The sequence below is a fragment of the Fukomys damarensis genome, unplaced genomic scaffold (genome assembly GCF_012274545.1).
Source record: "Fukomys damarensis isolate Sample0158 unplaced genomic scaffold, DMR_v1.0_HiC HiC_scaffold_2, whole genome shotgun sequence".
Taxonomy (NCBI): Eukaryota; Metazoa; Chordata; class Mammalia; order Rodentia; family Bathyergidae; genus Fukomys; species Fukomys damarensis.
The window spans coordinates 44,301,512-44,327,818 of NW_022900914.1; the positions used below are offsets into that span (position 1 = coordinate 44,301,512).

A 26,307-nucleotide genomic window follows, 5' to 3' on the forward strand; every position below is an offset into this window, starting at 1 on the left:
TAGCTAAAACTCTCCTCAAGGGCAAAGCACACTGCCAGTGAACGATTTTATTTTCACAACACAGTTGTTGTCAAAGGGCTTTTTTAAAAATTTAAATTATTATTAGTACATGTTTTCAGTACATAATGATTACACTCATCGTGGGGAGTTGGTACATGTTCATAATACATTTTAATTCTTTTTACTTCCCTTTCCCCTCACGCCTCTGCCCCCTCCCTCCATCTCTTGGTTCCCTTCTCATTTGCAAAGATCTGTTTTCTATTATCAAAGAGCTTCTTTAAAAGTCCCTTAAGTATGGACCATTTTCATCTTCAGAATTAAGGATTATTTTAATCTTATATCATTGCCTTTTCTCTTTTACATTTTTTTCTTTTAGTTTTATTTTAGGATTCCCTATTTTTAATGTTCATACAGAGATTTCTTTAACTGAAATATCGAATAGTTTCTCTGGTGTGAAAAACTGTAACAGTACACAGGATCCTAATGAGATAATTAATAATGTGAAATAGGAAGTAAAGGGCTAAAGGTGTAGGGAAAGTGGGAAGGGTGGGGGAAAGGTAATAAAGGAGAGGAAAAAAATATGAGAAATTGAAAAAATGGAAATAAAGTATTTGTAAATGGGGAGGGGAGGAGGGGGTGAAGGGAGGGCAGGGACAAGGGGTAAAAATGAGAATCAAGACCTATTATGTAAAGACACAGAATCCCAATAATGAATGTAACTGTATTGTATACCTAGATTGTACCAATAAACTCAATAAAAAGAAAAAAAAAAGTCCCTTAAGGATAATGAGAAAACAAGCCCTATTTAATTTTTTCATTCACCACCTTCCACATACCCTGTGCAGATAAAACTCACCTTGAACTTTGAGAAGCTAGTAAAATGTGTAAGGGAACATCTCTCCTAAAAACACCTACTTTCTCCCCCTTTCCCTCCTTTCTTTCCAGCTGAGATTACAACGATGAGGAAGACCAACACTAAATATTTTGTATTTACTATCTAGTTGAGGCTACTGGAACAACCTAAGATAGCCTTACTTAATTAAGGAGAACCTATGGCACGCATGCTGCAGCGTTCTTATCATTAAAAGCTCTAAAAGGTTCACCACCACTGACCTACAGTACTTGAAACTGGCTAACTTGGAAGTAAAGCCATAAATATTTTTAAGCCAATCTAAGAATACTAACATTCAAGAACAAATGGCCAAAAAAGTAGTTCTTTTAGGTATTAAACAAAAAAGTCATTTATTTGGTTGTTACCAAATAAAAACAGAAAGCAGTTATTCAAGCACTATATCAGCACCTACCAACTGCCTACAAATTAGGTAGAGATCTCTAAAACAGATCAAAACCATCTTGTTAGCATGATTAACTGTTTTCAGCATGCTCCCAGAAGACCTGCACTTAGCATCCAACAGTGAAGAACAAATTCCAACTTTTGGCACTAACTTACATCAAAGAATATCTTTCTTACTGCTTAGGACACACACGGACACACACACACACACACACACACACACACACACACCTCACCCTCTTGACTCATGACTCAGAGTTTGCTTTTTCACATGTTTTGCCAAAGTGAAACATGTTAACTTTCCACTTTTTTGGAAGGGTTACCTTTTAAATAGTTGAGATACCCAATTTAAATTACATCAAAGTGTTAAATTATCTGAGAAGTCATATATACTGCTATCCAAAATTTATGCAAGATAGTAAATGTTAAGGTCTTTTTGCCTGATTTTATAAAATATGAAAGGAAGTGATGAATTGCTAACACAAAACCACCAGATTAAAACTGTTGAGATCTGCCCTGAATCAATGCTCTCTTTTCAAGGACAAATATAAAATTTAGATGGTAACTCATTTAACAAGTGATGTCAAGAATCACCAGTGTCACCACATAATTAAGAATTTGGTTTTATAATACTTATATTGCTAAAGTAAAGTGTAATATCTTCAACTGCATATACTAATACCAGTGTAATATAATACTAACAGAAGCTTATATATTCATCCATCTATACAAAAGTATAAACAGTATCTCTTCAATATATTTATATACCTCTTTTACTCAGAAAAAAGGAATTTAAGGGTTTCCAAAATAGAACAGACCTAAGTCTCTGGCTCATAAAGCACTGCTATTAATACACATACATGAAGCTGCCATTCAACTGTTAAAGAGTTAAAAAAAAAAACTCAAAGAAGCCTAAATTCATTCAGGTGGTTTTTCAGTTTTCTCAGAGTAAAAAGAAGAAAAAGAATGGTAGAAAATAAGCTTTACCCAAATTTTAGGTGACTTGCATTAAATGTAGTAGAGAACAGCAATAAAATCATTACTCATTCAGGAAACTTTTAATAGCCACAGTATAAATAATATCACCTATTAATAGACTAATAACAGAAACAAAATAAAGAAATCCTTTTTAAATTCACCTAGCAACATTTTCAAAGAAATATGCAATGTAGGGTTCTGGGCAGAATCCTAGAAAAAGAATTCTTTTCAAATTTCACCAGTCTGTTCACTAAAGCATTATTCATGGGTTCAGTATTACTTTACCATTTTTAACTTCTCAATTTTTGAAACTGTATTTCAATGCTGTAAGATGTCTACCTTAGCCACAGATGTTATGATGCCACCATGATACTGTGTCCTACACCAGTGCATCAAGGGATCTGTGATGTCAACACATCTTGCCATTACTGATGCTTACTTCAACCACTAGTCTAAGAGGTCCCTGCAAGATGTCTCCACTATAAATCACTTTTGTAATTTAAAAAACGGGGGTGGGGGTGGGGGTCTTTGAGACAATGCAAATACTCTATTTCTCTTTAAACTCTGACCTCATTTAGTATTCATCAGTAGGGGGTCCCATCTTCAACAGTTATTACTGTGGTATTTGCCTGAGAATAATTTTCTGCTCCCTTGGAAGAGCAAAATGATTTTGTGAAAAGATGAAACCACTCTATTCTCCATTTAATTCTTTATTTAATTATCAGCATGGATTCATAGATTATTTTATTCTATAAGTTAAAGTCTAATACTATATCACAAAACAGTGAATACTGGCGAGGATGTGACGAAAAAGGAACCCTATTTCATTACTGGTGGAAATGTAAAGCAGTACAAACCACTATGGAGAGTCCTTAAAAACCTAAACAGGCTGCTGATTTAGCTTAGTGGTCCCGCTGCCTGCCTCTTAAGTGCAAGGTTCCGAGTTTGATCCCCGGTATATTAAAAAAAAACAAAAACTTAAAGTTTACAAAGAATTTTGTTCTGTAATCTATCACTAGGCAATATTAAATTGTTTTTTTTGTTTTTTTTTTTGTTTTTGGTACCGGGGATTGAACGCAGGTCCTTGAGCTTGCAAGGCAGGCCACCGAACTGCTGAGCTAAATCCCCGGCCCTCTTTTTTTTTTTTTTTTTTAACATTAAATTGTTAGAGAAGTTTTAGTTTGGTCCAAGCAAAGTATTATCACTAAGAAAATAAGAATTCCTTTCCCTCCCCTCCCTTCTTCCTTCCTTCCTCCTTCCTTTCTTTTTGGTAACCAGGATCAAACTTAGGACCTTGTGCTTCCGAGGCAGGTGTGACACTACTGAGCTAAATCCTGGCCTCAAACATTTTTCTTTTAAGAACAGAAAATAATACCGATCCAAAATTGACATTGTCGCTGTTATTCACAACCCAAATTTCAACTCATTAAGTAGAAAGTTCTTGTGTTCTGCTTTTATTTGGCTTGTCAGTAAATTTATTTTCATTGGGTGTTAATATACTATTTCCTTTTTCCAAAAGTGTCAAGGTTTTAAATTTATATTTAAGAATTTATTCTGGACAACTTCTGAACTAGACATTTTAAAAATCAAAGAGTACCAACTCCTGCTTCCACAAAGAAACTCAGATTGTGTTAAGAATATACTTCCATAATATACTTACCCATTTCACTTCACCAAAAATGTGTATACCACATTTATTTGGCAAATTCTCTTCTCTTCAAATATACTTATATTTCAAATGAAAAAGGAAAATAAAGCAGTGATGATAAACAGCAACAAACAACCTAAACAAAGAAATACCTTTTGACCTAGCTGTACCTATCCTGGGTATATTCCTGACATACTACATTACCTTGATTTTCAAAACCAGAGAGGGACCTAAATAAAAAAAGAAAACTAGAGGCCAATTTCTTTCATGAATACAGATGCAAAAATCCTCAACAAGATACTGGCAAACAATGCAACAAATCATTAAAAAAAACATACGTCATGATCAAGTAGGTTTCATGGCAGGGATGCAAGGATGCTTTGACATATCCAAATCAATAAATGCAATACGCCATTATAAAAAAAGAAAAACAATCATATCCTCATCTCAGCAGATGTAGAAAAATCTCTGACACAATCCAACACCCACTAATAAGAACGCTGAAAAAAATAGGTACAGAAGGTCCTTATCTTAACCTGATAAAAACCATTTATGACAAACCTACTACCAATATCACATTAAATCAATATAGTACTGGGATGCCATCTTATCTACAAAGAATTCCTAACATCAAGAAATAAAATAACAAATGCTGGCAAGGCTGACCGATGTGCTTCTACACTGTTAGTGTGAATATAAACTAGTACAACCATGATGGAAATCAGTATGGCAGTTCCTCTAAAAACTAAAACTAGAAATTCCATGAATGGAACTTCCCAGCTATTTTCCTTCTAGGCATTTTTCTGAAGTTAAAAACATCATATTATAGTGATATATGCATACCCATGTTTACAACCACACAATTCAAAATAGATAAAATAAGCAGCGGATATGTCCACCAACAGATGAATAAATAAAATGTGGCCTTTATACATAATGGAATACCACTTTACCACAAAAAGGGATAAATTTAGATTTTTATAGGAAAATGCAGGCACCTTGAGACCATGTTAAGTGAACTACATCAGACATGCAAGCTTAAATATTACATGGTTTCTCTTTTATGAGAAACCCAAAAGAGAAATAAAGAGCAAAATAAAAGATAATATGAAGATAATAGGAAGAAAAGGGCTAAAGGTATAGGGAAAGTGGGAAGGGTAGGGGAAAGGTAATAAGGGAAAGGAAAACAAATAGGCAAAAATGAAAAAATGGAAATAAAACGTTTGTAAATGGGGAGGAAAGGAGGGGGTGAAGGGAGGGCAGGGACAAGGGGAAAAAATGAGAACCAAGACCTGTCATGTAAAGGTAGAAGAGCCCAATAATGAATGTAACTGTACTGTATACCTAAAATGTACCTATAAACTCAATGAGGAAAAAAAAAAGATAATATGAAACAAAGAGATGGACAATTTGCAACTGGGAAGAGGACCATGAGATGTCTATTAAAGATGAATGGATAATGAACACATGTATAAAAAATACACACACACACACACACACACACACACACACACATAAACACACATATGTATATGTATAGTATCCAGTCATAAAGAAGGAAATTATGCCATCTGGGGAAAAATGGATGGACTCGGAGATGATCATGCTCAGTGAAAGAAGACAGATGCAGAATGAAATGACTGAGGTACACATACATGTACCAATTCCCCCCAATAAACATCACTACTCTGTGCTATAAACATGAAGTAATTTTTAATAACTATCAATATTCACTTTGTTCGTCAAACTGTTGCAGGTTTGGTCTTAGGTACTACTTCAGGCTGGCTCCTATGTGGCTCTTCAGCAATCCTTCCCAGGTTTTTTCTTTATTAAACATTTAATTTCTGGCACCAAAATGCATTTCAAGTTCGTCCTCACTATACATTAAAAAGAGATTCCCAATCTCTCTAACAAAACATTTAGAACTATACTACAGAATGAAAACTATGAATACTACTCCATTGTAGGATCTCAGAATATATTATTTTAAAAAGAGCCATCAAAAAGGACAAAATCGCCTATGGAGACACAGGTATTGAATCTCTTGTCAAGACCACCACAAGGAAAAAAAAACCTTATGATGTTATCAATAGAAGTTACTGAAAAGTTTTCAGCACAAGTATTAATTTAAAAACTTTAAAATATAAGCTACTAAAGTAGTGGCTATATTTTCATAATACCCTAAATGAGAAGTAAAAACCACCAGGGGGAGCACTAGGTAAACCTTCCCAAGTAGCTCCAGAAAAAAAACTATCAACCAGCAGTTTAGTATTTATATTCCACACAGGATACTTTGACTACCAAATGAACAAAGCAAAGAGAGCCTTCTACCAATTTAAATACTTTAAAAAGTATAAAATACATATGGACACTGTCACTTTTGGCAATATCTTTTCTTAGCCATGAAAAACTGTCATCCATTTAAAATGTACAGAATTTAGAAATATCTAACTTTAGAATGCAAATGGTAACACACATTTCTGGTGCCTCTAGGTTATAGAATTATCATATATTCCAAAAATATCAAACAATTTTCAAATGCGCTGAAATTAGACATCATCACCAACAAAAGAATTTCCAGGTTATAAAAACCCTAAAAAATTTATAAAACCACCTTTTAAAAATGATATTTGAAAGGTGAATTATTAATTATATAATTCTATAGGTTGCAATAAATGTTTGACCATATGTAAGTATCACTACATTCACGAATAATTTCCATCAACCCCAAAATGTTCCCTTGGACCTCTCTGCAGTCAAGTCACCTTGATCACCAAACCCAGGCAAGCATGGTTCTGCTTTCTGCAACTAAATTCTATTAGAATTTCATATAAATAAGATCGTACAATTTGTACTTTTTTGTCTTCTTATACTAAGTATTTTGGGGGGAATCAAACTTAGGACCTTGACCTTGTTAAAAGCAGAAGGCAGAGCCATTGAGCTAAATCTCCAGCCCTTACTAAGCATTTTATATTGATCCTTCTTGTTACTTGTCAGTGGTCCCTTTTTATTGCACAGTATAATACAGTGCATAAATACAGTACAATTTTTTATGCATTCAAAGATTGCTAGACATTCTTGTTTCCAGCTTGAGCTTTTATGAAAAAAGATCCTATGAGTATTAGTCTTTCTGTGGAACCAGGGATTTAGCTCAGTGGTACCGCACCTGCCCCACAAGCACAAGGTCCTGAGTTCAATCCCCGGTACCCCCCAAAAAGAGAAACAGAAGCCAATATTAGTCTTTCTGTAAACTAATGTTTTCTAGGAATTTCTGAATCATAGGACAAGCCTAGTTTAACTTTCAGAAATTGTTTTCCAAAGTGATGCGCCATTTTACACTTCCATCAGCAGCAATATGAGAATTCCAGTAGCTCCACATTCTTACCAGCATGTGATATTGTCTTTTATATATCTTTTTGAAGTGACTGTTCATATCTTGTGTTTTTAAAAAATTTTCAAGATTCTCTTTATATTGATATAAGTCCCTTCTCTCAATTTTGAGGTATTTTTCCCATCTCTGCATAGATATCTTTTAGAAAGCAAAACTTGTTAATTTTTACAAAATCTATTTCCCATTTATGATTCATGCTGTATGTACTAAAAAAACCTTTGTCACCCCTGGACATAAATAAAATCTATGTATTCTTCTAAAAGTTCCATTAATTTTAGTTTTTATATTTAAATCTATGATCCATATAATTTTTAATTTGGTCTAAGGAGGATTAGAAGGAAAATTTTTATTCCATCTTGAAATACAGCTGTTTCATTGAAAAGGGTCCCCCTCATAATGTAACCACTAGCATGTCTGTCAAAAAGCAATCATACACAAGCATACATATCTGAACAATGCTGGACCCTCTGTAAGTTCAACCGACGTATACCACAGTCTATGTTTAATGGTAAATCTTTAAGTCAGAACATTGGCTCTGATTTCTAATTCTTCAGTGAATTACCAGCTAGTTTGATAATTTTTATAAAAATGTCACCGAGAATCTCATTGGGGTGGTATTGAAGGTCAAGATAAATTCAAGTAGAACTAATCTTAAGATCAAGTGCTCCAATCTACAAATGTGGTATATTTCTCCATTTATTTAGGTCTTCTAAAAACTGTTTAGTAAAGTTTAGTTAATGTTTGAATTTATACTTGAGTATTCTATTTTCTACCATAAATATTGTCAATTTCTCAACTTTCTTAATATTATACAGACATTTCAATAATTTTTATACACTGTCCTTGTATCCTACAATCTTGCTGAAATCACTTATTTTGGTGACAGAATTTGCTATTTAAAAATTTCGTATGAGAATAAAGACAATTTTACTTTTCCTTTCTTGACTTCATGTCGTAACTCAGACTTCTACCAAAATGTTACCAGGAAGTAATCAGATTTACAAAGAAAAAAATTTTCTTTTTTCTTAAGAAATCTTAGGTGGAAACCAACCTTTTTTCTGTAAGGTACTGAGATTCCCCATTACCCCAGAAAAAAATGGCAATCATCAAGAAATCAAATTAACAAATGCTGATGAGGCTGTAGGGAAAAACGAATTGTAGGTGACACCAGGTCCCGGGCCCCATACTGGGGCACCACTTGTAGCCTGCTCACCCAGCCAGCCTTGCTGGGGACCCAGAACCGCTAGTTTGTTCCTCCCTGACCAGAGTTGAATGAGGAGGATTAAGAGAGACAAGAGGGTCAACTCAACATGCAGACAGTCACAGGCTCATTGTCTAGCAGACAGGGGAGCTGGAGCCTTTCGCTCACCTTACTTTTATTCACCCAAAGGAGGACATAAGCAATCAAAGTAACACAAGAGTCATCCGGTTTCCAATATCCATTAGTACATTCGCTGGTAAACAACATAACCCCTGCTGTCTTAACTTTTCCCTAAAACACAGTCACCCATGAGTGCAGCCTTTCTCCTTGTGCTCACAGAAGAGGCCAAGTAGGCCTTAATTCTCCTCTGGTCCTCAACAAGGAACCCTTCTACATTGTTGGTGGGAACATAAACTAGTACAACCACGATAGAAATCAGTAGAGATTCCTCAAAAACTAAAATGAAAAATTCCATTCAACCCAGCTAGAGCATTTCCCCTTCTCTAGGTATCTTATCAAAAGAATTAAAGACCTATTATAGTGATACATGTTTACAGCAAAACAATTCATAATACATTAAGTCCTGGCAGTACCCTATATGTGCATCAATAGATGAATGAATAAAGAAAATATGGTATAGTCAAACCTTAGATTGTGAGTAACTTGGTTTATGAAGGTTAACAAGACCATCAAACATTCCTAAGAAATTTTAACTTGATAAACAAGCAAAGTCATGTAATATGAGCAATATGTCATGACAAATGTCACATGATCGCAATTGATTCTTTCTCCCCCTCTCCCAACCCCTTCTCTGCACTGATACACAAGTGCTTTGGATTATGTGCAAAGCATGTTATCCTCACAAATCAAGATTTATGTATGTTGGAGTACTAACTCTGCCACAAAAAAGGTTACACACAAGCCCCTTAAGACCATGACACTAAGTGAAATAAATCAGACACACAAGTTTAAATACTGTATGGTTTCACTTATATAACAAAAATGGGGCAAAATAAAATATACATAATAGGATATAGGGAGCTAGATCTCCAAGTATGGATCAAGACGTAGGGGAAAGAAATGAAAAAAGAAAATATATTATGTACATGTTCCAAATGCCCACAAGGAATGAGATCATTATGTACTGCAAACATGTACTAATAAAAATAAAAACAAAAAATAAGGTATGATATTAGCTGTGGGTTTTCTGTGGGTTTCTCCTACCAACATAAGAAAGTTTACTTCTATTCTTAACTTGCTAAGATTATTTATTACAAATGGGTAGCAAATGCTATAAATATTAGGGTATACCTACTGAAGAAACTGTGTCTTTTCTCTTATATTCTCTCAATATAGTAAATGACACTTTTTTTCTTCCAGTTCTGGCAATCAAATCCAAGGCCTCATACATGCCAGATAAACTCTATACCACTGAGCTACATCCCCATCCCTTTGTTTAAAAATTTTTTGAGATAAAGTCAAACCCTATAGCTCAGGAAGACCTTGAACTTCCAATTTTCCTGCCTCGACCTAAGTAGCTGGAATGACAGGTATGCACCATCACATTCAACTTGTTTTTCAAGGAATTTGTTCATCTAACTTATGGGCATAAAATTGTTCATAACACTTTTCTGTTACACTTTTAACAACTATAGGATCTGTAGTGATTTAAATTCTATCATGACTGATGATGGCAACTGTTTTCTTCTAGAATGCTCCTTTCCAAAATGCAAATACCATGTACCACTTATGTACTTCCTCCCCCCTAAAAAAAAAAGATATGACCTGCCAGGAATTTAGCTCAGTAGTTCTACCACCTGCCTCACAAGCGCAAGGTCCAAAGTTTGATCCCCAGTGCCAAAAAAAAAAAAAGACCAAAAATGACCAGTACACTAGAACTCAGCTAGCTGAATGCTGTCCAAATACAACCTAAACACAATAACCCTAAAACTAAAAATACATTTCTTAGAATGGTACTGAGAACTCAGTTTCACACAAAAAATCTGTCACAGAAAACCTATGTAATGTAAAAGGACTAGAACCACCTTCAATATAAAAAACTCAGAATGAAGAAAAAGACCCACAGGGTAGGTACAAAATGTGATTTTTAAAAATTACATTAAAACATTTCAATTAAAAATTGTTACAGTAAGGGCCGGGGATTTAGCTCAGCGGTTTCGGTGGCCTGCCTTTCAAGCGCAAGGACCTGAGTTCAATCCCCGGTACTAAAAAAAAAAAAAAAAATATTGTTACAGCAAAAAACACACTGCCATAACAACTCTCAAAAAAGTCCCCCCTTACTTTAAACACATGCCACTTACTGAAGCCATTCTGAAAGTCTTATTTCTTGAGTACCTTGCGCTGTCCTGGCTGCTCTGATGTCCTGTGTAAATTCAAAATATGTATCTCTCACAGTCATACAGACTTTAGGAAAAGGAAGAAGTCATACAGTGCCAGATCCAGTGAATAAGTTGAGTGAAGATACTGTAATGTATTTATAAGCCTTTCTGTTGTATGATAGTTGGCAGGAGCATTCACTGCATTTTTTATCACACTTCATAAAGACAATTATTTTTAACTGGCCCTTATAAATTGAGTGGTTAATGCTGTAAAGGCTGATGGCTAACCTGAGTAACCAGGATTTCATGAAATGCTTTCTAATCTAATTTATTTTGTTAAGTTCCATCTGAAGAGCTAGTATAGGTGCTTAGGTCAAAATAATACTATGCATACATCTACTGTGTATTCTGGGCCTAATATACTATTATTATTCCCACTAGAGGTAAATAAAAATCCAATCACATATTTCTAAAATATTCTTCTAACCCATTTTCCAATTGTATTACTGATTTTCCTGCTGAAGACTTACAGGGTTGTTTCCCTCCTTTTGGTTTATCTATATTGTGGTTCAAATCAAAATAGTATGTTAGAAAAAAGCCATCACCAAAACCTATCCTATCTGCCAAGTTTTTTCTTCTAAGCCTGCTTAAAGATATAATCATTTTTAAAATCCAAAATATATACTACCTAATTCAGTAATACATCCTATTTGAAAGACCTGGCTCTCAAACAATGTCTGTTTCACATGTCAAATCCAACCCCATCTCACTATATTTTATTACATACTCCAGGATTTTCCTCATTTTATCTACTGTTCCTGTATCATGGTGCAGCAAAATGCTGGCTGCGTTTTTGTTTAGCTTTGTAATACTCTCTGAAAGAAAAAAATGTGGTACTTGCATAACAGAATGCATATTCAAGAAACATCAATGAATCAAGATTTAGGTATGGCTCATGCAGAGCACAATTTGGTTTATCACCAAGAATGTCTTAACTATGTCACTTACTTTCTGCCTTTTGCTTCTTGGCTTGCCTTTATCTTAGCCCTTAACATTAAGAAATTTCAGTACACAACACTTTGTACAACTGCTTTTTCTTTGTTCCTGAAAACATTCTTCATAGACAATTTTGGTTTCTTACTCTAATTAGAACCAACTGCTTTCTAGGTCCTTGGTACCGTAGTTGTCATTCTGGAATTTTCACTAATGTCTTAGCGATTTCATTTTTTGGAACTGCATTTCATCTTCTTCACTGAACTTCCCTTTCATTTTGCTAGGTATATACGGCAACAATTTATAGAGTATTGATTTTTGAAAATATCTTTTATTTGCTCTCACACATGAGTAACTGTTTAGCTGTTATCAAATCCTGGATTTAAAAATTAAAAATTCTTAATGACTTCGCTGCTTTCAAGCATCTGCTGTACGGCTGCTCAGTAATTCACTGCAGTAGACTCCTATTCTTTTTAGTTAAATTTTTCTATGCTTAGAAGCTTTTAAAGTATCCTCCTTACTTTGGAATTTCAAAATTACAATGCAAGTTTAAACTAAACGTAGACCTTTTTTCACCTAACCTCAGCAATCTGAATTTTTTTAATGAAAAAATTCATTTTTTTAAGGTCAGAGAAACTTTTTCTACTATTTCACCATTTCACCCACTCTGTTTTATCTAATACATCTCCTAGAATTTCTTCAATTGAGATGCTATTATTTATCTGCCCCCAAAGTCCTTATTTTCTTAGAATTTTTCCCCACCTTTTATCTTTTGTTCTAACATTCCAAGAAATATTTAAGGACTTACACTTACTTTACATGGATAACTAGGCCTTCTTAACCACCTAAAATAAATGACTTCTACATACTAGCCCCACAATTATTTGAACTCATGGTAACCAAATTACTGTATGTTGGACCTAACTGCAAATCTGTTAATTGTTGCATGACACCAAAATGTGAGAGTATGGACAATCAAACAGAGAGGGGCTTTTGCTTTTTCTACAAATCAATTTTTCTAAAAAAATTGAAATACTTAACATATATAGAATCCAATGATTTTTTAAAAGAACTGTAAACCAAAATAATAAACAAATCGAAGTATGTAAATTCATGTATATTCTCAAGAAAACTTCATCCCTCTTTTCATCAGTCAACTCAAATACGTTACTGAAAGTATGCATAATATAAGTAATTCTCAGTGACTAGGTGGAATAAATGTTATCATAAATAAAATGTTTCAAAAACAATTCCATCTATTCACAAATTGAATTTGTATGATATTAACATGGTTTCCTCTGAAGATTTATGAGATGACGAATAATGGCCTGGGACCAAACCAGAAATCAGAATTTCAAACACATACTATTAAAAATTCAAGTGAGTTAAGTCAGCCCATTTAAGAATAAAAACAAATGCTGAAAATGAAGAATGCAATCAAATTAATTTCTGATTGATTTTTTCCTCTGAAAAAGTTTCCTTGGTTTTCAAACAATGAAAAGACAAAGCTGGGAATATAGTTTAGTGGAACAGCATTTGCTTAGCATGCCTTGGGTTAGACACCCAGCACTGAAAAAAAAAAAAAAAAAAGGAGTCTGGAAGGGGAGGAAGGAGAGAGAAGGGGAGGAGAAGTGAGAGAAGAGAGAGGGAAGGAAGAAAGGAAATGGGCACAGGAAGAGGGGGAGCGGAAACAGAGGGAGGAAGGGAGGGAGGGATAGACCTCAATCTAGGTAAAGAATATTAACTCATAAACCTCCCTGAGATATATGATTAAAAGCAGAAATTAACAGCACAATGTAAAATCATGTCTAAACTTTCAAATATTCTAAACTTTTAAATATTCAAGAAGACAAAAATGCTTCAATACGAAACTGTTTACTCAAAGTTGGGGTTGTTCTAATGGTCAGAAAGTCTTTAAAGTTTCTAGAGATACTTCACTGTGCAAGAGGAAAAATAACCCTTCAGTGTCTGCCAAGCACTCCTTGGGTCAACTTCTAACAAAAAAGTTGAGAAATATTTTTAGACAAAAGAATCATTCAGTCTACAAAACAGACTCTGTATTTACTAATTTTATCAAAATTATTCACCTTTTCACTAACATAATCAACAGTAAAACATTAGTTAAATCTCACTTTCTGTACATACCTTCAACTGTGCCTCAATCTAGTCCTCTGCTTACTCTATCTAAAGCAGTATCTTATCCTCACTTTTCCAAGCCATCATGCCAAGTTACAACTAAAGTCTCAACTTTGAACAAATCACCTCAACAGAGTATACATTTCCTAGGCCAGACAAGCTAGCCAACAAAGAAAGTCAGTGTCCTATAAAAAATCCATGAAAAATCCAAATCTGTCCTGGGTTTAATCACAGCTGCCACCCATACTCACATGTATACACGATTTCCTACAAGAAAGGCTATATAATACTGTGATTTATTAATATGACTATGAGTCTGTAGCATGTATGAGGCCCTATTTTCAAATGACCCCACCATCCCAATCTACCCCCACAAAAGACTCTAAAGTATGACTACCCAAGGTCAAGTTATGGCTGTTATTTCATTTGCTGCAATTGGTGCCTTGTTATTTAAGATTCTACCTCTATTTTCTTATCAGCGTACTGTAAAAAAGAAGCAGTGCCTTTCTCATGAGGCTGTGGGAGGGTCTAAAAGGGTTAATGTAATAAAGTATTTAAGAGTAGTGCCTGGCACATGCTAAGTGCCACAGAAGTATGTATTGGTATTATTTATGACACTAAGTTGGGTGACAGTTAACTAGTAGGTTTCCCAAAAGGTACAACCTTTAAAATTATCCAACCAGTTGCTTATACAGTCCAACTATAAGCTCTTTATTATTCTAACAAACATTTATTCAGCATCTGTTTTATATCAAGTATTATGCTAATACCCCAATTCTTTTATTGATGAAAATTAAATTAAATAGCCACTTACTCTGATAAAGCTTGCTGTCTACATGCCATACTTGAAGGGAATTTAATTTCTTAATAATGAAATCAGCAAGGCCATGTATGGGCTACATACTGAGTTCAAGGCTAGCCTAAACTACACATTAAGACCCTGTCTTCAAAAACAAAAACCAATAATAACAGTGAAATCAGTAATTGATTTTACTCTTATCTTTTCCATTCATTAAAAATTTTGCAAAGGAAAACTCATATACATAATGGTTTAAAGAATGTGACTCAGGCCGGGGATTTAGCTCAGCGGTTTGGTGGCCTGCCTTGCAAGCACAAGGACCCGAGTTCAATCCCTGGTACCAAAAAAAAAAAAAAAAAAAAAAAAAAAAAAAAAAGAAAAAAGAATGTGACTCTCATATACCCATCATCCAGTTTCAACCATTATCATAAGAAATATTTCACTTATACCCTCATCCCAACTATTTTAGGGCAAACCCCAGAGACATCATTTCCTTGCACTATTCAGCACTGTTTCTAAAAATCTATTTTTACATATTACAATAATATTAATATTTATGAAAACTAATCATTCTTTGGCAAAGTAATCAGGAGTTAAGTTTCCCCAAAAGTCACAAGTGATTCTGCAGGTTGTCTAAATCCACCAGATTTGGAATTAGGCAATGTGTCGTTAAACTAAAGGTGCTCTTACAAGTTTCAGAGAAATAGATGAAAGCCAGATGGCAGCAAGTGAAGAAATTAACAAAAATAAAGAAATGGAAATAACTGTGTATGTTATTCTTTAGGCAAGAACAAATATGAGGAAGAATGCAGAAAAAAACTGGAAAGTATGTACAGGATCAGAATGGAAAAAATTGATTATAAATTGAAGAAAGTAGAAAAAGCTTAAGACAAAGAAGCTAACAAAATATAAGATCTTAGAAACAAGAAAGCAGGAGATGAAAAGCACAGTGGAGGCCAACCTTAAATAAGGGAGGTATAACTCAAACCCCCCACTGAAAAGGTGTGTATGTGTGCGAGGGGAATGTCCTGAGTTTTCTCAAGCATTAAAAAGGCAAAATCATCTATTAAAAATAAGAAACTGCAAATGATTATGTAAGGAAGTTGGATAGAATGAGGATTCTACAAATGCCATTTGTGGAGAATGAAAAGGAGAAATAACCAGACAGGTCAAAGAATTAATCAACATTCAAATACTACAAAGCTTTCAAAAATAATTTCAAACATCGCCCTTTCTGTGAAGCTTTATTTTCCTTAAACATAGGCAATTTCCCCTCCTTGAAATCTGTTTCTGCTTCTAACAATAATTTACTTGCACTGTAATTGTACGTAGATTTCTTTTCCCAAAAGGACAATACCTTACAGTATCATACCAAGTCTTGCTACCCTTTTGTTACAGTAACACGATTTATATACAGAAAGAAAACATTTGAGAAAACCCTGAGAGCTGAGGGAGTTACATAAGTTCTCACAGACAACACAAGTTGAGCTAGGTTTGAAGGAATGAGTAAGCAGGACAGGAATAAACCTGAATGGAGAAATGTAAATAGTGAAGTTCCTGAAGGATTGGTTTCAACAACCTTATAAATGATAGTACTGTAGCTGGGCGACTTAATGACATAACAAGACCTTGTCCCAAAATTTTAAAAGGGGCCGGGGATGAAACTCAGTGCAAAGGCCCTGGGTTCAATTCCTTAATACTAAATAAATAAATAGTTCTAAGGATAAAATTGAAATATTTCCCACATATTACAAAACTAAACCAAAAACAAAAACTGCCCTTTGCCACCATGGATGTGCAGAAGGGAACATTCATCCATCTTTTGCCCTTGCATATTTTTATTTGCAACCAATATAAATGACCTTCAGTTCCAGACTTAAATAGTACAGAAAACAAAACAAAACAAAAACCCTGAGAAATATGGATCTCTTACATTTGTTCTTGACTAAAAAATAAAAACTAACTTCCTAAATGCTCCTTCCAATCAGAGCTGTATTCAAAACAACCAAACCCAACAATACTGCAGCCCGAAACCTAGCTAATTACAGACTCCCACATCACTTTCTTGCCACCAGCATCTGGGGGAATAACTGTATCAGAAGTTCAAACAGAACAGTAAGTAACAAAGTACAATTCTCGGTGCTTTGTTATTAATAAAAAGAACCAGCAGGCAGTTTTCCAATTCCTGGTCTACAAAGTCATAATTTGGCCTGGTTTTGTCAATTCAAACAATATTCTGGATGTAACATTTTATTTTCACATTTAAGACAGAACTTACATATGTGATTACAGATGGTCCTAATTTAATAAATTCACAAAGAAAGTCTAAAAGGACATAGTAAAATGTAAACAATAGTTTGGAAGGCAAGGTTATTGGGAACTAATCATAACTATAAGCATTTTTTAAAGTTTAAAAAACTGCAGAAATTATAGGGGGTTTACAGAGTACATTTATCTGTGGCAGAGCACTTGCTTAGCATGTTCAAAGCCCTGGATTTAATTTCCAGCACCATAAAAATAAATTAAACTTTAAAACTTTAGAAACTACAATATGCAAGGTAAATTGATTAATAAATAATTTCAGTTTATGGTGGCTGCTACAAAGAAGATACAAAGGACACTACTCCGGACAGAATCTAAGGAGAGTTGGGAAAAGCATCACTCACTCACCTAGAGATGAGACTGAAGGTAGCCAGCCAGCCAAGTGAAGAGCTGACAGAAGAGCACTCCACTTAAAGCTCATAGGGAGGCAAAGGCAGTAATGGGAATAAAAGAAACTGGTAGATGTTTGGGGAAAAAAGACTGTTGAACATAACCACAATGGGGAAAGTGGTTTTACACAACTGAAAAGGGAAGTGATAGTTCATTACAAGTTAAGAGACTTCCAAGCAAGGTAGATCAGCCACATTTAGGCTAAAAGGGCTGTTTCTGCTGAGAACAACAGAATGGTCTGGGAATTTCAGAACCTTGTATTTTAACCTACCAATGGGCTCTCCTCCATTCTAAGGGTCCCCCAATCATTACCCTTTCAACAAGAGATCTGATTTGGTTTTTGTTTGTTTGTTTGTAAGAAAATTACTATCAGCTCCCTACTCATCTGACCTGTCTTTGAAACAACCATTACTAAGCCTTCATTTTTTTCCTTTAGGTTCTCTAGTGTGGTCAAAAGTAATGAGCCATTCACTCTACATTTCTGCAATAAACCTCTTGATCTATCAATATTTTGTCTTCAGTACAATAATGTCAAAATGAACATGCCTTTAAGAAAGCAGCTAATGAGTTACATCAGATGCTGTAGGTGACCAGACCACACTAGTCATTAAGTTTGCTTTAACGCTTAATGCAGTATTAATAGTTAATTAATTCTAAATTATCATCTAGGATTTAAAACATTAGGCTTCCGTCAAATGCATTATGTGAAAATATGACCTTTTCTAAACTTAAAAAATAAAACATTTTAAAAATCAGAAAAAGGTTTTAGACAAGATTTATTTTGCAAATGTACTTCTCAATCAAATACATTGTATCACACCAAAGCCTACCTATAGAGTTTTTAAAAAAAAGATTTAATGAAAATAGTATGCCTTGTCTGTTTTTCCTCCCTAAAAATATAGAAAACTGAACTTTCCAGCCCAAGGCAATTCAGTGGAGCTGTGTGGCTAGTTCTTGGCCATACAATAAATGAGAGCATTAAAAAATGTCAGTAACTTCTGGGCCCAGGCAGATAGCATGGCTTACAGGTTCTTGAATCTCTCTTTCCCCTATTGATCCTGGTAGTCAGGCAGGGAATTATTGGCATCACAAAACAAGAAAGCTTAGATCACTAAGTACCAAACAGAGAAAAGCTTCTACAAATCCACTTTGAAAATTCTTTAACCTGAAAATTTTTTGTCACTTAAATCACTGACATTTGGGGGTCATTTGTAACTATGGCACAATGCCGATATTAATAATAAAGTCCACAAAAAATTTCCCTACTTTGTATCTTATAGACTGTTATGTCAAATTCATTACCTACATTAAATATGTAAAGCCTCACTTTGCACCAGGCATGATGGTGCATTTCAATAATCCAAGCACTGATGGAGGCTGAGGAAGGAGGATCCAAGTTCTAGTCCCACCTTGGCAACTTTGCAAGACTATCTCAAAAACTAGAGGGTGAGGAGTGTTGGGGATGTAGCAGCTCAGTGGTAGTGAGATAGGAGATTGGGGCTTGGCAAAACTGGCTGGGGAAATAGGTGTCACCTGTTAATTACGATAACCCAGGACACGTGTGCAGAACAGTTCCCACTGCCCTGCATGTGGACTTCTTGTGAGATCTGAGCAGGTTTTCCACAGGATGGCCTAGAGCTGACATCAGCCTGAGAAGTGAGTGACATAAAAAGCACAGTCCACATTGAGTTTTTGTCACTGCATTCTCACTTCCGTGGTGGCCCACCCTCACATGGTAGGGTGTGCTTCTTTTCCTACTTTATTTGGCCCCAAACTCACCCTGCAGAGTTTTTCTTTTACTACTTTTAACAAAACTTTGCTTTCGATCCCCAGTACCAATAAACAAACAAACAAACAAACGAAACAAAACTTTGCTGCCATTTGCGCTTGTTTTCACCAATGCTTAAGTGGTGAAAGAACTTACACTTAAGGACAGAAAGAACCTAGAAACCACCTCCAGAAGGAGACACCACCTCCCCAAAATCCAGTAAAAGTAGTGTACCCTAGGTCTGATCCTTAGTACCATGCAAAAAAATGGGGGAAGGGCCTAACTTTACTACACAGATAAAAATGTATTATAGACATGTGTTTTCTATACTGACATATATACATATACACATACATGAGTAGATTTAGAAGTTCTTAATAACAAAAATTTTCAACTTACAGTGTGAGCACATTTCCAAAGGGTAACTTGCCTCATTTCCCTGGGGGAAGAAAGGAAACAACTGGTCACAAGAATGGCATAAACTTCTTTAAAATACTAAACAAATACTTTAATTTACAAAATATAAGAAAATGAACTATACACTAATATGTCTAGATTTATAAATTAGATTTACTTTTCAAATCAGTATAAAAACAACTTTTAAATTATGGTAAAAGAAGCCTTGACTCCAACTGGCTTAAAGCGTGGTTCTGCCTTTTAGGACTTAGGCAAGCATTTGATTAAAATATTTTTCAACATTTTTTCAAATCCTAAACACGCTATATACCAAATTTTCATACACTCGAGACTGTCAGTGCTCCAACTTGTCTTGCTAGGTGAACTCATCTTGGAGGAGAGCTCAGAAGAAAACCTCTTTTGTTATCTCTTTTTAATTGAGGCATTTCCTGAGAGTACAAAATGAGCTAATAAAAAGAAAAACCAGAAAGCTACTACTAGTCATACCTGCAATGAAACAGAATTTTCTACATGCTGTGCAACTAACATAAGAAAAGTATTAAAAGGAAGGTAAGTCTAATATAAGATAGCCACTCACTTGAAAGCCACTTCAAGTATTTTTTTTACATGCAAAGTCTTACTTCATAATTTATCTATATCAATTTTTACAAAATATAAAACCAGCTTTTACTAGGATGTGGTTTTTTTTTTTTTTAAGTGTTCTAGACAAACTATAAACCTGCATCAATGTCTACACTTAACAATTTTGAAGACTGGGCACAGGCTGCTCAAATAATTGATGTAAGATCACTCCATTTAATTTTAAGTGGAACCATAAGTAGCTCTAAATCTAGAACAATGAACAATGAACATTCCAGATTCACAAAGGTAAAATCATGAAGTTTTTAAAAAAAATTCAGTCATAAAAACTCAATGATAGCAGGGTGTTGTGGCTCAGGCCTATAATCCCAGCACTTGGGAGACAGGCAGGAGGACTGCTGTGAGTTCAAGGCCAGCCTAAACTACATAATGAGTTCAGGGCCAGCCTGAACTATAAAGTGAGACCCTGTCCTAAAAAACACCCCCCCCCAAAAAGTTCAATTGTAAATTGAGTGTTAACCATTTTATATTCCATTTATCTAATCTTGATCCTGCTTAACAACTAGCAATAAGTGTACAGTAAGATTAATGTTGGAAGGAATACTTGATTACATTTATATACCTTAAGAACCCTAGAAAAGCAATGGGGGGAAAGTTAAATATTATTGTCTAAGCTTTTAACTCTTAATATTTCTTTAAACTTATGTAACTACAAGATCTAAGAAAAGTTTATCAGGAAATTGGTGTTTTCAGTTCTTCATATAGTGCTAGTACATCTACTCTTTTCTTTCAAAATTACAGCAGGTAATTGCAATTTTCCAGAATTGGTTAAGTTTATACCACTTTAAATATCAAATATCAAATACATTTTAAAGTAAAGATAAAAGCAGCAGCAAACAAATCTTGACATTATTCAGGAGTAGAGATGGATTTGTGGTTGTCTGTTACTTAAGTGATCCTAATACTCTTTTCCATGATTCGTATCTTTATATTGCCTCCCATATTCTTACATGCCTCCATTTAAAAACTTTTTCTTACTGCACTTCTCTTGAAAATCTATATGTGCAAGGTTCTCAAGAGTATACTGAACTGAAATGGAGGTAAAACAACCACCCAGTTGTCCACAGCCCAACTCCATCCATTGCCACCATGATCCAAAGGAACCAGAGCAGATGAGGACGCTGAGGTGGTCTGAGCTTCAAAGCTACAGATGATAGTTTAAGAAACATTTTGAGAAATGAGGCACACTCACAGATTGTGTGGTAACAAGAGATCCCCAAGCAAAATGCTCCAGGGGCTTTGGTTTTGTGACTTATTCTTGTGTTGAAGATGTGGATGCAGCAATGTGTGCTCAACCACACAAAGTTGATGGGCATGTAGTAGAACCAAAGCGAGCTGTTCCTAGAGAGGATTCAGTAAAGCCTGGTGCCCATCTAACAGTGAAGAAAATCTTTGTTGGTGGTATTAAGGAAGATACAGAAGAATATAATTTGAGAGACTACTTTGAAAAGTACAGTAAGACTGAAATCATGGAAGTTATGAAAGACAGGCAGAGTAGGAAAAAGAGAGGATTTGCTTTTGTAATTTTTGATGATCATAACACAGTTGATAAAATTGTTGGTCAGAAGTATCACACTATTAATGGGCATAATTGTGAAGTGAAAAAGGCCCTTTCTAAACAAGATGCAGTGCCAGATCACAAAGAGGTCCCAGAGGTTGATCTAGCAACTTCATGGGTCATGAAGGAAACTCTGGAGATGGTGGAGGGAATTTTGGCCATGATAGAAACCTCAGTGAAAGAGGAGGCTATGGTGGTGGAGGTGGTGGTAGCAAAGGCAGTTATTGAGGAGGTGATGGTGGATATAATGCTATTTGGAGGTGATGGTGCAAACTATGGCGGTGGTCCTGGTTATAATAGTAGAGGAGGATATGATGGTGGTGGACCAGGACATGGAAATCAAGGTGGTGGCTATGGTGGCAGAGAAGAACACGATGGTTACAATGAAGGAGGAAATTTTGGTGGTGCTAACTATGGTGGGGGTGGAAACTACGATGACTTTGGAAATTATAGTGGTTAACAGCAATCAAACTAAAGACCCATGAAGCAGGGCAGTTTTGGTGGAAGAAGCTCTGGTAGTCCCTGTGGTGGTGGTTATGGATCTGGGGGTGGAAGTGGTGGATATGGTAGCAGAAGGTTTTTTAAAAAACAACAAAAAGGGCTATAGTTCTTAGCAGGAGAGTGAGCGAGGAGTTGTCAGGAAAGCTGCAGGTTACTTTGAGACAGTTGTCCCAAATGCATTAGCAGAATTGTAAAAATATGCCACAGAAGGAACGATGATCCAAGTCAGAAAAGATACTGCAGCTTAAACAGGAACCCTTTCTGGTTCAGGACTGTCATAGCCACAGTTTGCAAAAAGTGCAGCTATTTATTAATGCAATGCAGTGTCAATTAGATGTACATTCCTGAGGTCTTTTATCTGTTGTAGCTTTGTCTTTGTCTTTTTCTTTTCATTACATCAGGTATACTGCCCTGTAAATTGTGGTAGTTGTGCCAGGAATAAAAATTAAGGAATAGTTAACTTAAAAAGAGTACATTGAACTTTTATTTACTAAGCTTTGTGTGTTGCTATGTGTTTCTAACCTATTTTATGTATTTTTAAATTTAATTTTTTTAATGAGCACTCTGTCTTATAAGTGAAAAGAAAAATAGTTATACAACAGTTTAGGCAGGATTTTGAAATAAGGCCCTTTTTTTTTTGCCTGCACACTGACATTTACAGTGTGATCAATTCTTTATAAATATGATCCATCTCTTCTATTTGTCTGTATTACTCCCACTAACCAGCATCCACAAGATCCAACAATAGAAAACCAAGTCACCAGCCAAATCAGGGCTCCTAAGGACTTTACCATAGCATTAACTATTTATTTCTTCTAAACTTAGAATCCATATTTCCAAGCAGTTACTGCAAACTCAACCTGTACAAAACTTACAAGAGTGTCACATCCCTGCTAATATGCAATTGCTCTGCTATACCTTCAGGACAAAATCAATCTTCAGAAGCCATGTAAACCCCTTTCAGAAAACTCCCAAGCAGCAGCAAAAGCATCTCAATCCTACCACCCTAAATTTCTACATATTCTGTATTCTTTTTGTTTATATGGCAAGACAATCTTTAAGGTCTGTCTTCCATTGGGGGGAAAAAATTTAAAGAAAAGTAAAACACAGCAGCATAAGGACAATTTTTCAATACAGCCAATATAATTCTGTCCCAAATTCAGTTTTTTCATTCTGCATAGTCATTAGTAAAAGCAGAGGTTTTACAGCTTTTCACCCTAGTTTGAGCTTCAACCAGAAAGCATAAAATTTTATTAGCAAATCTAAAGTACACTTACATTTAAACAAAAAAAAACATTATCACTTTGTAAATTATTGTATCAGATTTAGCTGGAAAAATCACCATTTGTGAAGGTAAGTCAGTTCTGCAGTAAATTTCTACCTGATAGCTCCAGTCCAGGACCCAGAAATACTGAAATAATGAAAGGTACTGTGAGAAATGCGCAATAAGGTATTAGCATTTACTGCTAGTAAACAAAATCATAAAACTATGTAAATATGAAAAATTTCTAAAGCTAATAAACATGTTTTAAAATGTAACTGAATAAGAATGTCTGCAGAATTCAGTGTACCACAAGACCAAGTTACTGGTGAGATCACTCGATGAAGTTCTTAAATCTTTTGCTTGAAGTTCAATATAGACTTTCCTTATACTAATGAAAAACTCAGTATTCTGCCCATGCTATGTGATCTGACTGACTAGTAGATGAAAAACTAGTAAATATGTAAGAAATTATTTCCAGACAATCTCTGATACAAGGTGACAAAAAGAAGTGAGCCCTAGGTTTGGCCCACTGGCCTGAAGAAGTTTCCAATTTGTAGCACTAGTACATAATGTTGCCAAAAGAAATATATGAAGTTCAAGAGGCCAAGGATGTTAGATTTGTAGGGAATAGCATCTTGGAGAAGGGAAATGTGTGGAGAGAAACCTTTGGAGATCTGCTAAGAGAGCCTGTCTAGTGTTTTCAACACTCAAGAGGAAACTCCCTAAATCCTGAATTAATAGCAGGTTGAACAATTTCTGGAGCTAGGACAATGCTGGAGTAGTTCATGATCCCATAACTCCAACTAATTTTAGTGTGTGCCAAAACAAAGTAACACTCATTAAAACAATGAAATAAAATCCAGCCCACCAGCATAAAATTCACAATTACAACAACCAAGAAAAAAAATGAAAAGATGTCACAATTTGAATAAAAGGCAAAAATATTATGCTAAGGAAGCCAGACACAAAAAGCCACAAACTGTATCATTCCACTTATCTGAAACATTGTAATAAGGTAAATCCAAATAGAATGCAAATAAATGGTTGCCAGGAACTTTAGTAAAGGGGAATGGAGAATAACTGCTTAAAGGGTTATAGGGTTTACTCTTGCTTGGAGTGGTGCAGATAATTTGGAATCACACAGTGGTAGTACATAGTTACACAGCATTACAAATGTACTAAATGCCACTGAAATGCTCACTTTAAAATGGTTCACTGTTACACAAATTTTACCTCATAAAGAAAATCAAATACACACATCCACATACAATATGGTATTTAAAGAAACATCAAAATTTGTTCAAATTTGAAAAAAAAAAATTAAATTCACAACCCAAGAAGTTCAACCCAAGCAGAAAAAGAAAATTAAATCACACCAAAACACATAATAATTACTAACTGCCTATGATATTAAAAATTCTAAACATAATCAGAGAAGAAAAAATACCACATACATATGACAAAATGACTATGTATCTTTTCTCAGAAACAATAAGGGTAGAAAACAAAATCTGTTCAAAGAAATGAAAGGGAGAAAAACCACATTAAAAACCTGAGGCTAGAATTTTATACCCAGCAAAAATATAACCCAAATATTAAAATACAAGGTGTATTCCAGACAATCAAAACTAAAAGACCTAGGTTCCAACCTAAGCTCACTTCAAAAAGGTCAAAGTATGCCAAGTGTGGTAGCACACGCCTATAAATCAAGTTTATCTTTAGTTTTTAATGGATTTGTATAAATTTATCCTGCTGAATGTTCGTTTAGCTTCTTGAATCTGTAGGCCTTTTTGTCAAACTTGGGGGATTTTCAGCTATTTCCTTTAATATTCTTCAATCTTGTAGTGTTAGGTAATTGTACCATAGTGCATCTGAGGCACTGTATATGGATTTTTTTTCAGTATGCTTTGTTTTTGAGATTGGGTAGCTTCTATTCTATCTGCTATTTCACTAATTCTTTCCTCTATCTGCTCTATAAGCACATTCACTGGGCTATTATATCCATCTTATTTTTTAGTTTTAAAAGTACTTCTTCCATGTCAGTTGTTCTGTTAGTGACACTGGCTCATTGGGCATTTCTGAGAAAATGTGTGCCAAATACAACTCTGAATAAGCACATTTTGATAGCTGTTCTCTCAAGTGGTTTTGCTATACAATGTAAAAAGCAGCTAGTTCATTTTACAAATCACGTTAGTGTTTATCCTCAAAACAAAAATCTCAGTTTTATATGTAGAAGTGCTGCTTTGCACTATCATTCCATCATACAAAATATTAAAAATGCACATACTCGATGACTTTTAAAAAATGCTACTTTGTTGAGAACATTCAAGTTAAAATGATTCCCCCACCACCACCACCATAGGGAAATGAACTCAGGACCTTGCGCTTGCACAGTGCCACTGAGCTACATCCCCAGCCCTAAAATGATTGCTTTTTAACACTGCAATTACATGCCAACACAAATCTAACTTTTACCAGAGCCACTTATGGTGACTACTCTAGCAGATAGACTCTAAGACGATCATATAATTATGTGATCCTTTTCACTTGTTTAATGGTGTGTTTTTTGTTTGTTGTTGTTTTTGTTTGTTTTTTGAGACAGGGTCTCACTAGGTAGTTCAGGTTGGCCTTGAACTCACTATGTAGCTCAAGGTGGCCTCGAACTCGCA

The 26,307-nt window shown here is 35.0% G+C and overlaps 1 protein-coding gene and 1 pseudogene across 1 annotated transcript in view; one reads left to right on the top strand and one right to left on the bottom strand.

The window, feature by feature from the left end:
• Ppp3r1 (protein phosphatase 3 regulatory subunit B, alpha) overlaps positions 1-19,746 on the bottom strand; it is a 34,414-nt gene extending 14,668 nt beyond the window's left edge. Inside the window, exon 1 of the mRNA XM_033764435.1 lies at positions 19,659-19,746. Coding sequence (XP_033620326.1) covers positions 19,659-19,671 — 13 coding nt within the window. The 5' untranslated portion in view covers positions 19,672-19,746. The remainder of the gene's footprint in view (positions 1-19,658) is intronic.
• Positions 19,747-21,349: 1,603 nt separating this feature from the next.
• LOC104852163 lies at positions 21,350-22,480 on the top strand (annotated as a pseudogene).
• Positions 22,481-26,307: the final 3,827 nt, after the last annotated feature.